At 33.9% G+C, this 10,507-nt stretch overlaps 1 protein-coding gene across 1 annotated transcript; it reads right to left on the bottom strand.

Moving 5' to 3' along the window:
• Positions 1–1,106: 1,106 nt before the first annotated feature.
• Positions 1,107–9,911, bottom strand: LOC112516848 (glutathione S-transferase U19-like). The gene is made up of 4 exons (XM_025124082.1): positions 9,790–9,911; positions 3,054–3,074; positions 1,522–1,678; positions 1,107–1,440 (listed from the first exon to the last, which is right to left on the bottom strand). The coding sequence occupies exons 1-4, from the start codon at positions 9,909–9,911 to the stop codon at positions 1,270–1,272; spliced, it is 471 nt and encodes a 156-aa protein (XP_024979850.1). The 3' UTR covers positions 1,107–1,269.
• Positions 9,912–10,507: the final 596 nt, after the last annotated feature.

Below are 10,507 nucleotides of genomic sequence, written 5' to 3'. Positions count from 1 at the left end.
GAAGAATAAAAACTAAAATATTCCAAAAATTAATTGATTAAAACATATACAATAAATTAAAACCAATAAACTAAAAAAATATTATTATAATAACATAATATTATAATAAACCATATATAATACTGATAAAAAGAATAATAAATTTAAAAGTACAGATTGGTTTGAGCTTGGCTCCAAAGGTCAAAAGTACCTGGAGGTCTCAGGTTCAAATTCAAGGAGAAATAAAAATCCCCTTGTGGCCACGGAGGTTCAAATGTGGTGACTCCGGGCCATCTGCAAAGCAGGTGGTCGTCCTGGGATTAATCAGCTCGCATAACGAGTTGAATATCCAGGCTAATAAAAAAAATAATGATTTTTTTTTACTTTGACATCATGTAAATTGGGAGAGATATCGTAAGGGAGTATAAATAGAACAAACCAAGATAAATCAGAAATTAATAAATTTTAACAATTTGACTTTAAACTTTAATTAAATGATATTTTAGAAATTTTATTTCTTTTTTCTCTCCTCTTTGATGAATTTTATTGCGAAGAACACCATATGAATACAAGATATACAATGTGATACCTAAAAAACATCGTCATTGTTAAAAAAAAAATACTTACAAACAATCCTCACAGTGATACCCAAGATACATACAATATGCACATTGTGATACCTATTGTATATACATTGTGATACCCACTGTGATACTTATTATATACACGTCGATACCATACCTATTTCAACAAGTCCACAACACCAACTTTGTGATACCTATTGTAATACTCATTGTATACACTTTGTTGCCCGCTGATACCCACTGTAATACCCATTGTCTATAACGTGTTTACAACACTAAGGGGCTGTTTACCAAATCTTATCGGGTAAGTGCTGTCCGGGTAAAAGTGCTGACCCGGGTAAGTGCTATCCCGGTAAGTGCTGTCCCGGGTAAGAATGTTTACCAAATGTTTTTGGTAAGTGCTTACCAAAAATATAATGACCATTATAACCCTATTTGTAATTATATATTGAATAATATATGATATGAAAATCAAAATCAAAATCACTTCATTAACTGTAAAAGATATGAAAATAAACATAAACCCAACAATCTTTTCATTCAAATCAAAATGCTGGTTCTTTGAATCACTTGGGTTGGTATCTTGGCCCACCTCACCACCTGCACACTACTGTTCTCAGATCTAACATCCATTTCTTCTCTTCACACCACATCTCTTCTTCATTTTGATCAAAACATTGCCTAAAGATTCTCAAACTTGAAGCCATCAGTAGAAAGGCACCATCGCAATGTCTGCATACCCAAACCTCTCCCCCATCAGATACGCCTTATCCCCAAGCTGCCATTCCAACACCTTCAGCCACTCTATCAACTCCCTCTTTGCCTTTTCCAGCTCTTCTCCTTTCGTGCTCCATATCCTCCTCGCACCATCATTTATCTGCGTGTTTTTTCCCCAAAACACACACACACACAAAAATTAGATCGAGAACCAAAAGAAATATATGACAAATGAAGGTACCTTCTTGTCAACGAAATCAKCCCAGAACCTGGCTTGGGCTTTGAGATAAGGATCATAAGGCAACAATGGCGGATGCTTGTTTTGCCAGGCTTCATCGATGTACTGGACAATGATGTTGGATTCAGAGATGGGTTTCCCATGGTGGATGAGAACCGATGAAAAGGGAGGAGGATGAGCAGAGAGGGAGCGACTTGGTGAAAATGGTGAAAAGGGGGCAAGTATGGAAAGGGAAAATCTGACCAGGGTAAGCATGAAATCGATGCGGGCCGGGTCAGTAGTTCGGTCAGATATCGATCAGATCTCAATCAGATATATGATTTGGTAAACACTCTGACTGCTGACCGAGTCAGATATGCTGACCAAGTCAGCCCAGTCAGTAATTAGTAAACAGCCCCTAAGTGACAATTTTGGTAATACAAAATTAGAATATGGAGAGATGAGTTATTAAATAATTTAATTAAATACAAAATAGGACTATCAAATTACCAATTTATCACTTTACTTTATTTTAAGAAATAACATTGACTATCTTAAATGATTTGCTTACATTGCATCTAACCGTTATCATAGACTACTGAGTTCTCATTTAATTAGGCCCATATATACACTTGTGTGTGTAAGTGTTTTGAATAATACTATAAAACAAATTAAATTCATATAAAGTAATAAAATTAATAAAGAAAGAAGAACCATAATACCCAATATATAAAGCTTATAAAAAATGACATTAAAAGTACAAAATCAAGATTAAATCTCTTGAATCTTTACTTACTACTTTCTTCAATTTTCAAAGAATTCATGTTCGACTTTTCATGTACGAGAATGTGAGTAAGGGACTGTTTACTAAACGCTTACCCGGTAAGTACTTACCGGGTAATTTTTCTCACCGGATAAACATGACAAGGGACAAGAATCTTAACCGGTAAGAACGATGATAAGGATGGAGTAGTCTTATCCGATAAGTGAGGGTGACGACTCTTACCCCCGGTAAGCGCTTACCAGGTAAATTGTTGTATATGATACGTTTTGATGTAATACAATCTTACCAAATAAAATAAAATTATAGTGTTGACTCCTAATGTTAAACACTTACCAGGTAAGCATTTAGGTAAACGGCCCCCTAAGTATTTACATATTTAAGGTTTTAGTTTTTAAGTTTTCTTTCTATGTTTATTTAAGTCCTAGATTTCATCCAAAATTATCATTTATCCATCAATTTATATATTAAAGTAATCCCACATGTTACAAAATAACGCGTCATAACGTGCCATAACACATTAGAATACAAGTCAAGCCTTAGATTGAAGCCATAGGGTTAACGTGACGGCGAACCCAAGCCTTGACTCAATAACAAGTTATTTAGAACCATGCTTTTAATTAAATAAATACTACAACCAAAAATAAATGCTATAAAGTAAATGTTTTTCTTCCTACTCCAGACCAGTTTAGAGAATGTTGAATGCTTGGTATGAATGTATCTGCAATGCTTCATCAAGGCTTCAATTTGTATGAGAGGAAAAGGACAGTTGCACATCCTTTTATACATCGGATTTCTTCAAAAAAAGGTAACACAAAAAAAGGGAAGAAAAAAAAGTTTTCCCCTTCTACTTTCATTATTGCTCAGACTTTTTGGCTAAAAAGTAGGAATTGAGATCTTTTCTAAATCTGCCTCGAAATCTCCCACAGTGGCTAGACTGTGGCCACAATCCAACACCGACGATTATAGAACAAAACTAAATCCTTGTGTAACACTCCTAAAATAGGAGATAATTTAAACCGTAAAAATAAAGCGGACTAAAAGTAAATCAAATATAATCGCCCAACAAAGGGGAAATAATTGAGAGTTTATGATAATAGATGGACGTTAGCTAACAACCTATTAATTAATCTAAACCAATTCCAAATTTAGATTCCAACCGGATGTCGCTACAATACTTTAAAGAATACTATCAAAAGTAACTCCACAAATATCCTCCAAAAGAAGGTAACCCAAAAATGCCACTACTGGCACACCGCTCCACTCAAGCCTTTGGAACCCCAATGCTAAGGGACCCTGATATACATGTCATTTTAAGAATAATTGTTAACTTTAACGTTTAGTGAGTTTAAACAGTTATAGAATAAAACTATAAAACATCAAAACTGAAACATAGCTTTAATCAAGTCAATTTACCCATTTAAATCAAATTGACCATTGGAAGGGCATAAAACATTTCACGAGGGCAGGGGAGACCCTATCTACCGTTGACAGTAACGGAACAAAGTAAGTCACGTTTCAATGTTATATAAGCATCACTTGCGGATCAACAATAATTAATATCAATTACTCCAGGTCTACAGATTAACAAGTTAACAAGCTCAACTACTCCAAGTCTATCACTTGTGGAGACATCAAGTTCAACTACACTAGGTCTATACCTTAAGATCTCCAAAATCTAAGTTAAGCTCGTTCACTTAGAATTTGGTCATTGACCGATGTCTGACTCCAAAAGTACACATTTTGTTGCCTATGAAGACCTAATGCCTAAGTTACAATTAGAGAGTATCGTCCCAAACATATAAATTATAGCGACTTCCATGCCTATGGATTCATTGCATTCTAGTCTAAGGTATGTAACATTCTAAATACATCATCCTGTACCCAACCTAACATCATTTGTATACAAATACCCATCAAGTGAGTAAAACGACATTTTACCCATAAAATCAACGATATGAACATCTTAAGTTTAGGTTCTAAAACTTATCAAACTTTGAAGTATTTACTCCTAGTGTATATAAATTCATTCCCTACACTTGTTTTATCAAAACGTATCAAATCCCAGAAATCACAAAGACCCAGTTGGTCTAAAATCACCCAAAGTGAAAAATATATGAAATAAAAGTTTTAAGAAACTAAAATACAACATTTTAACATGTATATGGTTTTATAAAAGTGTAGGATGAACTCACAATACTAGGTTTTAATAAAAACCTAGAAAATCAATAAAACACTCTGGGTAAGGAGATGGGAACTTGAAGCTTGAACATTTCGCCTAGATGATGAATCAACCCTTAAATGATGAAGAACCACTTCCTTTAATGCACCAATAATCGCAATAAATAAGGAGGAAGAGGGAAATTTCAGATATAAAAGGATAGTAGGTGAGAAGTAAATAACGAATCCTAGAAATAAAACACGTAGCTAGAAAGTGGATTTGGACCTTGCCGCGACTTAGCCCTAAAGTTGTGAGGCTAGTCGCCTGCTCAATCTTACCCTAGACTCCAATGAGTTACAACCGCGACTTAGGTCGAACAGCTAGCCACGTGGGGTTCTGTTTCCATACAAACTCCAGATTTTGGTCCTCAAACCCCATACACATGAAAAGAGGTCATGCATAACACATAGACAGAAGGTTTCGTACAAGAGAGGTTACATGACTCATGAAAAAGGTTCCCAATTTGAGGGTGTTACACCTTCGCATTTCATTACATATTAAAAACATTTTTGTAACACCTTCAAATCTGAAAAGAGCGACTCATTTAAATTGTTCTAAATACATCGGTTGAAAGGTAAATTCCCTTCTAACATGGAATAACTGAATCACCTAAAATGACAACTTAAGGTTTAACATAAATTATTACAATTCAAACCTTACACAAGGTCTATAATAAGGACGGAGTGTTACTAAAATCCAACAAGGGTCGCTACCTCCAAGTTACGGAAAACGTCCCTAAATGACTATTTCCTCCTCATTCCTCGAACTAGCAGTCAACTCATCACAATATTGCTAGTACATTTCTCCAAGAGGACCCGATGCACATGCCAAATAATAAAAAAAGTTAGGCTTAACGTCTAGTGAGTTCAAACAATTTTTATCTTTAATATAAAATAGTAAAACTGGAAAAGATACTATTTAAATCACAATTCAAAAATGAAATATATTTGTAGAAAAACATCATTCTCAAAATCATTATTTTCGTGATGAAAATTTGGTGACGAAATCACCTAATTTACCATGAAGCAAACCCAATACTCACCCAAAATGTGAATAAGATTTAAGATTCAAGTACTGAAAATATGGATAAAAACTTTATTTTCTAAGATATCCAATGAACATGGATAAGGTTCAATGCCTAAAACAACAAAACATGGATAACCAAAACCATAAAATGTGGATACACATCGCACCCAAAACAACACTAAAACATGGATGATACACTATCCAGGAATAACGCATTTCAGTGATGGGGAAAACTCATTTCCATCAAGTGGCGGAACACTAAATAAGCCACACCGAGATGTTGACGAGCAAATTACAAATAAGGCATTTCGATTGATACTACCAGGAGGGGAAACAAAATTCCAAAGAATACAAAAAATTGACAAATTGGCTCTATATCCTCTACCACTGAGCTACCGAGGAACAACAGGAGATCTTTTTTCTTCTCATCAGAGTTATTTCACAAAGACTTCCCATGGTAAGGAAGAAGGGGGAACAAACGTAATTTTTCTACCGCATGTACATTCCCACAATGATGGTGTCGGGATGGGTAGAAAAGTAAAGAGTAAGTACCATTTTCAATGTTTTGCTTATGTATAACTGTCGTTAGCTCGTGCCATAAGGTGTTGGGTTAAGTCTCCCAACGAGTGCAACCCTCGTTTTAGTTTGAAAATTTCCCGAACCCCCTAGCAAGCCTTGGTAATTACTCTATTTGGAGATACGATAAGGACATCGAAACTACTTACTTAGTCATTCCCCAAGTCACAAGATGATAACATCACTCCTAACTTACCTAAATCAAAGGTTATAAGGTGAGGACATCAAAATTCTTCCTATTTCCAAACCATTGATATCAAGAAGAGAACCTCAAAACTTCTCTCTTGTCACAACCAAAAAGGGCCCAAGATGAAAACATCAAAACTTCTCACTTGGCTAAACCTTATGGTCCCAAGACCAGAACATCAAAACTCTTCGTTTGGCAAAAGACTACTGACACATATGCATATAGATCCAATGCATGACAGTCTAATTTACATGACTCTAAATGAATGATCAACATACTTAAAACATGTAATTCTCAAATAACAATGCAATAATTTCATATCATGTCCAAGCTCAACATAGGGGAACTAAAAACTAGACAACTGTCCCTAAGACTCATCTGAGTCAAAACTACCAATAATTCAACAATTCAATTGACTATTCAATAAAATACAAATTACCCAAAGTTTATAGAACTTATGCCCAAAAGATATGAATATCTTTATTATCGATTTAAAGGTTAGGCAAAATTTGAAATCACACAATAACTTCAAGAAAACATTTCCCGAATCAGTAATGACACCCAAAATGTGCCCAACAGCTCAAGCATATCTATTTTTTGAATGACTTATAAAAATCAAAATACCAAAAGTATGTTAACATCAAATAATCCCATATGAAAAATAAATCATCACAAGAACCCACATCTATGATTTATTTATCAAAAAATCCAAAATCCGATATATATATATATATATATATACTTCTCAATATTTTATAAGACCAAATATGTAAAAGATGACAACATTTGATAAATCTTAAGGTAAATACTTCAAGACTTCAAATAGACATTTTTTGACATGTATAAAGTTTTTATAAATTAACTTGAACTCACCTTGATAGGTTAGGTTAAAACTAGTTACCAAACTCAATCTTTAGCTTCCATTGATGAAGACTTTAATTCTCCAAGCTGAACTTCGAGATCTATAATGCAAAACTTCTCAAGAGTACCCCATTTACCCTCAAAACATACACAAACAAACCCAAGATAAGAAATGAGGGTTGAAGTGAAAAGCCAAACCCTAGGTTAAGAAATGGTTGGTTATAGACCTACCTTTCGACTTTTATAAACCCCAAATCTTCAAATAAACTTTAATTCTATTTGTTCCCACATTTAAGATCTTCAAAATATGAAACCATAGCATCTGAAATCGCCCCAGTCAGATAAGAAATGAGAAAGTTATGGCCAACTAAAGAAAACCTCGATTTTTGGTCATTTATGCAGCTCCAGCCCTTCACGTGACCTTACCCGTGACTTAGGTACGTGGAAGGTTGCCCAAGACCCAAAATCCATCAAACAAAGGTTGCGACTTAGGAGGTGACCAGGTCGCATGAGGCAATTTTTCACTCTTTTTTGCCGGTTTTTGCGTTTTTCAATCCTGATTCAAATCCCAACCTTTCCAACATGACTATTAAATGAAAACTCTCATAGAATATCATCTTAAACACCCTTCGATAAGAGTTAATCAAAACTAGAAGCTCGAAATTCGTAGGAGTTACAATTTTAGACCAAAAGAAAGAGAAAGAGACAAAGTGGGTACATAAAATGATACAAAATAAGAGAATTGAACCATAAATAACTCTCGAATTTGAGAGTATCAAGAAGTATGTAACAGTATATCCTAGGTCATTTGATTAGAGATAAATAAAAACCACAGCATAAGGATATCTTCATAATTCTCATGACTACAGCAAGAAGGGGGTCTCTCTGCTTTCAGTTGATTCTCCTTTCTCACGAAAAAACTCGAAACTGAATAACTCACTTGAACCAACAAAGGTTTGGATTATTCGATTGCCTCGTTAAACAACTTGTTTAACTGAATAAGAATACTTTATTTAGTTCGTTTTAATTTTTAATATTTCAGTTAAACCAAATAAATTGATAACTCCAAGGTTTACCAAAACAATCCTAGGTCCGCAATTGCGAACCTAGCTAAACGACAAATAAAGTTTACATTTTCTACCCCTGCAGAGAAAAATTACATTTTTCACCCAGGTCCACAAAAATATTTAAAATTGAAGACCTAGGGTTATTTTGGTAAACCTTGTAAAGAAATGACAAAGAGGTGAAAACAACCGGTCAAAATGACTATTTTAATTAATTTTCCTATTATTTTATATATTATAGTTATATATGGAGGTTGAAGTCCTTTCTTTTAAGCGATATAAAGCCATTGATGAAACTGGAGAAACGTATATAAGTGTTCGTTTTTATATACAATACAACATGAATTGAAATAATTTTTTCATCTAATATTAGTTTACTTGTCAAGTTTGACGATGAATATTGCTTTTTGAAAAAAAGTTATTCGATACAAATGTTTTGAGAAAAACTATATGTGCTTTTGTTTGGTTTCCTTAATTACCGAATCAAATAAATCGAAACTGATTAAATTAAGTAGCCGTTTATCGATAAAAGTTACGATCATGATGTATCTTATTGAGATACATCTTTGGCCATTAACATAGAATGTCTTTTACCCGATAAGCACTTACCCTGTAATAGTCTTTTCTCCCAGGAAATGGGTAAATTGTTGGTTTTTGTCATACCATATAAGATTCTTGATCTTTGTCATGCTTACTTGATAACCGTTCGGTGAATCTTATTTGGATCGCGTAATTTGATAAAAATTAAAACATATGAAGCCGATACAAATACTAATAGAAAAACCGATTCAACGAACCAATTAATTAAACTATCTTCTTGTTAATAAATTGATACTAGTGACAATTACAACTTATTCGATCAATCAGAACTTAGGGTCTGTTTGTTAGTAGCTTAATGAGCTTAATGATGATCACAACTTATTAGTTCAACTATAAGTAACTGTTTGATAATGCTTAACGATATAGAAATCGACTTATTCAGTAAGTTTATAGAGCAAAACTTAATGTAGAATACACAAGATAATCCATGCATACAACTTTATCAATATAAGAGCATTTACAACAGATATGCTAAAACAAAAAACTTTGAAGATTTAAGAACTTTTCTCTTTCCAATAGCTATACTAAATGATATGCTAAAATAAATAAAATAAAAAAGATTAAATAAAAATCTTTAAATTTGAAAAAATCTCTAAAACTACGTAGAAAAGAGAGAGACAATATTTTAATTTTTTTTCCTCAAAATATTGAAATTAAATGTTAGCAAAGAAAAATGATATTTTATTATTAAATATTTTATTAATATAATTAATGTTAGAATTGTTAAAATTAAATAGTTATTAAAGTTTAGGAGCTGTTTGTTTGGCTCTTAATGGTGACGTTAAGAGTCAACCTCTTAATCAGTAAGAGATAAGGGATGTTTCGCAAAAAAAAAAAAATAAGGCTCTTAATGGTTACATTAACCTCTTAACCATTTTGTGTTTAGGGCTTCACTAAACCATTCAGATTTCACTTTTTCCAAGTTTGCCCTCTCTAGTCTCTACACCAGTCGTGCCTTCACATCGCTCCCCCCCACATGATCGTCGCTCTTCCGGTCGCCGTCTCCGGTCGCCTTCTTCCACCAGGTCGTTCGATTGTCGTCTTCCAAGAGCTCTTCCAGTCGCCGCCCCTACTACTTCCCTCCATCCTTTTCCTCATCGCTTCAGGTATTTCCTCGCCCTACTGCTTCTGCGTTATCTGGATGGGATTGATTTTCATGAGAAACAGAAAAATGGCTATACCCCAAGTTGATTCGGGGTTATTCACTTTCGACATTTTTTAGAAAATGTTCACAAGCCTACTGTTAGAAAATGATTGTTGTTATTCACAACAGGTATTTCCACGCTTCCTATACCGTTTCCTCTACGATTGTTGTTACTTGTGTGAACAACTTGGACTTGTTCACAAGCCTACTGTTAGAAAATGGCTATATCGATCCCTGTTGCTAATAAATTTGATTGTTAGCAATTTGGACTTGTTCACAAACCTACTGTTAGCAATTTGGAGTTGTTCCTTTTTTCTTTCCAAATTTCATCTTCTTGGAGTAATAAACTGAATTCTTGACTTTCTTGGATCTACACACTGTTTTGGACATTTCTTCACTGCTTTGGACATTTCTTCACTACTTAAAATTGTATGATTTGTTCATTTATTGACTTGACTTAATAAACTTAATAAACTGAATTCTTGACTTGTTCATTTATTGACTTGACTTAGAACATTTGTAGGTAATTGTTATGGTAATGGTTATGGTC

The sequence above is a fragment of the Cynara cardunculus genome, assembly GCF_001531365.2.
Source record: "Cynara cardunculus var. scolymus isolate 2C chromosome LG 8, CcrdV1, whole genome shotgun sequence".
In the NCBI taxonomy this organism is placed as follows: Eukaryota; Viridiplantae; Streptophyta; class Magnoliopsida; order Asterales; family Asteraceae; genus Cynara; species Cynara cardunculus.
This window is presented reverse-complemented; position numbering and strand designations above follow the sequence as displayed.